The 6000-nt window shown below is 43.4% G+C and overlaps 1 protein-coding gene across 7 annotated transcripts in view; it reads left to right on the top strand.

Moving 5' to 3' along the window:
• MTOR (mechanistic target of rapamycin kinase) overlaps positions 1-6000 on the top strand; it is a 531718-nt gene that overhangs the window by 31378 nt on the left and 494340 nt on the right. For all 7 annotated transcript variants that reach the window (XM_053691448.1, XM_053691447.1, XM_053691446.1 and 4 more), the window contains exon 12: positions 159-371. In XM_053691448.1, the coding sequence (XP_053547423.1) occupies positions 159-371 (213 nt within the window). The remainder of the gene's footprint in view (positions 1-158; positions 372-6000) is intronic.

The following is a 6000-nucleotide window of genomic DNA, read 5'->3' as shown; positions in this document are numbered from 1 at the left end:
CTTCCTGCTACTGCTGATTGGTTGAAAGGTACTTCCTGCTAATGTTTATTTAGCAATAAAAGTATTGTAAGCAATGGCTCTTGAGTAAGTGTAAGCTCTGCAAGCTAGCTCAGCTGTGTTCACTTTGTTTCCTATTTTTTTCCCCCCTCCATTCTTAGGTCACTCGCTCACTCAGTTTGTGCGTCACTGTGCTGATCATTTCTTGAATAGTGAACATAAGGAAATTCGCATGGAAGCTGCTCGTACCTGCTCCCGCCTTCTGACGCCTTCCATCCAGCTGCTCAGTGGCCACGCACACGTCAGCCAGACAGCTGTGCAGGTGGTGGCTGATGTTCTGAGCAAACTGCTAGTGGTTGGCATAACAGACCCAGGTAATTTTCTTTCCACTTCCACATTTATTGGGGTTGTTTTTGTGGCAGCAAAGATACGCATCACCATAAAAGGTGAATATGGCATACATGCACAATGATGGTGCATTTTAAACAAAAGGAGAGGAGTCTTCAGTGACTTTTACTAACTAATAAACCTTTATACAAAGTACATATATGTTCTTCAACTTATAAGCTAAAGGTCAGTGATATGAAAAAGGGGGGGGGATATTATAAAAGCCTCGGGCCTGGTCAGTGCGAAATTGTGATTTGGTAGAAGAATTTCTTTCAGAAAAAATAAATGTGTTTGAGTGAGGTACTTCTGAGTAACCTGAGAGTAATGTGTGTAGCTATAGGGTTTATATTCACCAGTGCTGGGTGTTGGGAAATAGCACTAGAGAGGTTACAGCATTAGAATAAGGCACAGATTAGTCTTATAATCACAATGGATGTGTTAGTTGTGATTGGTAAAAAACATATGGCGGTTGGGAGAGGGCAGGTAGTGCTCAGAGGTTTGGGAGAATCAGGGAGCTATGGGTCTTAGCAGAGTGATTACATATTGTATACGTTAGTTATTGGTTAGAGGCTATTGCTGAGAAAAAGGAAAGTGATATCTTAAAAGGGACATTATACACTAGATATTTCTTTGCATAAATATTTTGTAGATGATCTATTTCTTCTGTTAAGTGTGATCAGTCCACGGGTCATCATTACTTCTGGGATATTACTCCTCCCCAACAGGAAGTGCAAGAGGATTCACCCAGCAGAGCTGCATATAGCTCCTCCCCTCTACGTCACTCCCAGTCATTCTCTTGCACCCAACGACTAGATAGGATGTGTGAGAGGACTATGGTGATTATACTTAGTTTTATATCTTCAATCAAAAGTTTGTTATTTTAAAATAGCACCGGAGTGTGTTATTACCTCTCTGGCAGAGTTTGAAGAAGAATCTACCAGAGTTTTGCTATGATTTTAGCCGGAGTAGTTAAGATCATATTGCTGTTCTCGGCCATCTGAGGAGTGAGGTAAACTTCAGATCAGGGGACAGCGGGCAGATGAATCTGCATAGAGGTATGTAGCAGTTTTTATTTTCTGACAATGGAATTGATGAGAAAATCCTGCCATACCGATATAATGTCATGTATGTATACTTTACACTTCAGTATTCTGGGGAATGGTACTTCACTAGAATTACACTGTAAGAAATACATAAAGCTGTTTAATAACTAGAGATTATGTTTAACGTTTTTGCTGGAATGTAAAATCGTTTTCATTTGCTGAGGTACTGTGTGAATAAATGTTTGGGCACTATTTTTCCACTTGGCAGTTGCTTAATCTGTTTTTCTGACAGTTTCTGTTCTCCCTCACTGCTGTGTGTGAGGGGGAGGGGCCGTTTTTTGGCGCTTTTTCTATGCATCAAATATTTCAGTCAGCAACTCATTGTATTCCCTGCATGATCCGGTTCATCTCTACAGAGCTCAGGGGTCTTCAAAACTTATTTTGAGGGAGGTAATTTCTCTCAGCAGAGCTGTGAGAATTATAGTTTGACTGAGATAAAAAACGTTTATTCTGTAATTTGTTTCCTGCTTTCAGAATTTGTTATCTTTGCTAATGGGATTAAACCTTTGCTAAAGTTGTGTTGTTTACAAGGATTGAGGCTATAACTGTTTCAATTTATTAATTTTCAACTGTCATAGATCTTCTGTGCTTCTTAAAGGCACAGTACATTTTAATATTATTCTAATTGAATTGTATTTCCAAGTTGCAAGTTTATTTGCTAGTGTGTTAAACATGTCTGATTCAGAGGATGATACCTGTGTCATTTGTTGCAATGCCAAAGTGGAGCCCAATAGAAATTTATGTACTAACTGTATTGATGCTACTTTAAATAAAAGTCAATCTGTACAAATTGAACAAATTTCACCAAACAACGAGGGGAGAGTTATGCCGACTAACTCGCCTCACGTGTCAGTACCTACATCTCCCGCTCAGAGGGAGGTGCGTGATATTGTAGCGCCGAGTACATCTGGGCGGCCATTACAAATCACATTACAGGATATGGCTACTGTTATGACTGAGGTTTTGGCTAAATTACCAGAACTAAGAGGTAAGCGTGATCACTCTGGGGTGAGAACAGAGTGCGCTGATAATATTAGGGCCATGTCAGACACTGCGTCACAGGTGGCAGAACATGAGGACGGAGAACTTCATTCTGTGGGTGACGGTTCTAATCCAAACAGACTGGATTCAGATATTTCAAATTTTAAATTTAAACTGGAAAACCTCCGTGTATTACTAGGGGAGGTGTTAGCGGCTCTGAATGATTGTAACACAGTTGCAATACCAGAGAAAATGTGTAGTTTGGATAAATATTTTGCGGTACCGACGAGTACTGAGGTTTTTCCTATACCTAAGAGACTTACTGAAATTGTTACTAAGGAGTGGGATAGACCCGGTGTGCCGTTCTCACCCCCTCCGATATTTAGAAAAATGTTTCCAATAGACGCCACCACAAGGGACTTATGGCAAACGGTCCCTAAGGTGGAGGGAGCAGTTTCTACCTTAGCTAAGCGTACCACTATCCCGGTGGAGGATAGCTGTGCTTTTTCAGATCCAATGGATAAAAAGTTAGAGGGTTACCTTAAGAAAATGTTTGTTCAACAAGGTTTTATATTGCAACCCCTTGCATGCATTGCGCCGATCACGGCTGCAGCGGCATTCTGGATTGAGTCTCTGGAAGAGAACATTGGTTCAGCTACTCTGGACGACATTACGGACAGGCTTAGAGTCCTTAAACTAGCTAATTCATTCATTTCGGAGGCCGTAGTACATCTTACTAAACTTACGGCAAAGAATTCAGGATTCGCCATTCAGGCACGCAGGGCGCTGTGGCTAAAATCCTGGTCAGCTGATGTTACTTCTAAGTCTAAATTGCTTAATATACCTTTCAAAGGGCAGACCTTATTCGGGCCCGGGTTGAAAGAGATTATCGCTGACATTACAGGAGGTAAAGGCCATGCCCTGCCTCAGGACAAAGCCAAAGCCAAGACTAGACAGTCTAATTTTCGTTCCTTTCGTAATTTCAAAGCAGGAGCAGCATCAACTTCCTCTGCACCAAAACAGGAAGGAGCTGTTGCTCGCTACAGACAAGGCTGGAAACCTAACCAGTCCTGGAACAAGGGCAAGCAGACTAGGAAACCTGCTGCTGCCCCTAAAACAGCATGAATTGAGGGCCCCCGATCCGGGATCGGATCTAGTGGGGGGCAGACTTTCTCTCTTCGCCCAGGCTTGGGCAAGAGATGTTCAGGATCCCTGGGCGCTAGAGATAATATCTCAGGGATACCTTCTGGACTTCAAATACTCTCCTCCAAGAGAGAGATTTCATCTGTCAAGATTGTCAACAATCCAGACAAAGAAAGAGGCGTTTCTACGCTGCGTACAAGAGCTCTTGTTAATGGGAGTAATCCATCCAGTTCCACGATCGGAACAGGGACAGGGGTTTTACTCAAATCTGTTTGTGGTTCCCAAAAAAGAGGGAACTTTCAGACCAATCCTGGACTTAAAGATCCTAAACAAATTCCTAAGAGTTCCATCGTTCAAGATGGAGACTATTCGGACAATTTTACCTATGATCCAAGAGGGTCAATACATGACCACTGTAGATTTAAAGGATGCTTACCTTCACATACCGATTCACAAAGATCATTATCGGTACCTAAGGTTTGCCTTCCTAGACAGGCATTACCAGTTTGTGGCTCTTCCATTCGGATTGGCTACAGCTCCAAGAATCTTCACAAAGGTTCTGGGTGCTCTTCTGGCGGTACTAAGACCGCGGGGAATCTCGGTAGCTCCATACCTAGACGACATTCTGATACAAGCTTCAAGCTTTCAAACTGCCAAGTCTCATACAGAGTTAGTGCTGGCATTTCTAAGGTCACATGGATGGAAGGTGAACGAAAAGAAAAGTTCACTCGTCCCACTCACAAGAGTTCCCTTCCTGGGGACTCTTATAGATTCTGTAGAAATGAAGATTTACCTGACAGAGGACAGGCTAACAAGACTTCAAAGTGCTTGCCGCACCCTTCATTCCATTCAACACCCGTCAGTGGCTCAATGCATGGAGGTAATCGGCTTAATGGTAGCGGCAATGGACATAGTACCCTTTGCACGCTTACACCTCAGACCACTGCAACTGTGCATGCTAAGTCAGTGGAATGGGGATTACTCAGACTTATCCCCTTCTCTGAATCTGGATCAAGAGACCAGAAATTCTCTTCTATGGTGGCTTTCTCGGCCACATCTGTCCAGGGGGATGCCATTCAGCAGACCAGACTGGACAATTGTAACAACAGACGCCAGCCTTCTAGGTTGGGGTGCCGTCTGGAATTCTCTGAAGGCTCAGGGACAATGGAGTCAGGAGGAGAGTCTCCTGCCAATAAACATTCTGGAATTGAGAGCAGTTCTCAATGCCCTCCTGGCTTGGCCCCAGTTGACAACTCGGGGGTTCATCAGGTTTCAGTCGGACAACATCACGACTGTAGCTTACATCAACCATCAGGGAGGGACAAGAAGCTCCCTAGCTATGATGGAAGTATCAAAGATAATTTGCTGGGCAGAGTCTCACTCTTGCCACCTGTCAGCAATCCACATCCCGGGAGTGGAGAACTGGGAGGCGGATTTCTTAAGTCGTCAGACTTTTCATCCGGGGGAGTGGGAACTTCATCCGGAGGTCTTTGCCCAAATACTTCGACGTTGGGGCAAACCAGAGATAGATCTCATGGCGTCTCGACAGAACGCCAAGCTTCCTCGTTACGGGTCCAGATCCAGGGATCCAGGAGCAGTCCTGATAGATGCTCTGACAGCACCTTGGGACTTCAGGATGGCTTACGTGTTTCCACCCTTCCCGTTGCTTCCTCGATTGATTGCCAGAATCAAACAAGAGAGAGCATCAGTGATTCTAATAGCACCTGCGTGGCCACGCAGGACTTGGTATGCAGACCTGGTGGACATGTCATCCTGTCCACCTTGGTCTCTACCTCTGAAACAGGACCTTCTGATACAGGGTCCCTTCAAACATCAAAATCTAACTTCTCTGAAGCTGACTGCTTGGAAATTGAACGCTTGATTTTATCAAGACGTGGATTTTCTGAGTCAGTTATTGATACCTTAATACAGGCTAGGAAACCTGTTACCAGAAAGATTTACCATAAGATATGGCGTAAATACCTATATTGGTGCGAATCCAAAGGTTACTCTTGGAGTAAGGTTAGGATTCCTAGGATATTGTCTTTTCTACAAGAAGGTTTAGAAAAGGGTTTATCTGCTAGTTCACTAAAGGGACAGATCTCAGCTCTGTCCATTCTGTTACACAAACGTCTGTCAGAAGTTCCTGACGTCCAGGCTTTTTGTCAGGCTTTGGCCAGAATTAAGCCTGTGTTTAAAACTGTTGCTCCACCATGGAGTTTAAACCTTGTTCTTAATGTTTTACAGGGCGTTCCGTTTGAACCCCTTCATTCCATTGATATAAAGTTGTTATCTTGGAAAGTTCTATTTTTAATGGCTATTTCCTCGGCTCGAAGAGTCTCTGAATTATCAGCCTTACATTGTGATTCTCCTTATTTGATTTTTCATT

Source organism: Bombina bombina, chromosome 8 (genome assembly GCF_027579735.1).
Source record: "Bombina bombina isolate aBomBom1 chromosome 8, aBomBom1.pri, whole genome shotgun sequence".
Taxonomy (NCBI): domain Eukaryota; kingdom Metazoa; phylum Chordata; class Amphibia; order Anura; family Bombinatoridae; genus Bombina; species Bombina bombina.
This window is presented reverse-complemented; position numbering and strand designations above follow the sequence as displayed.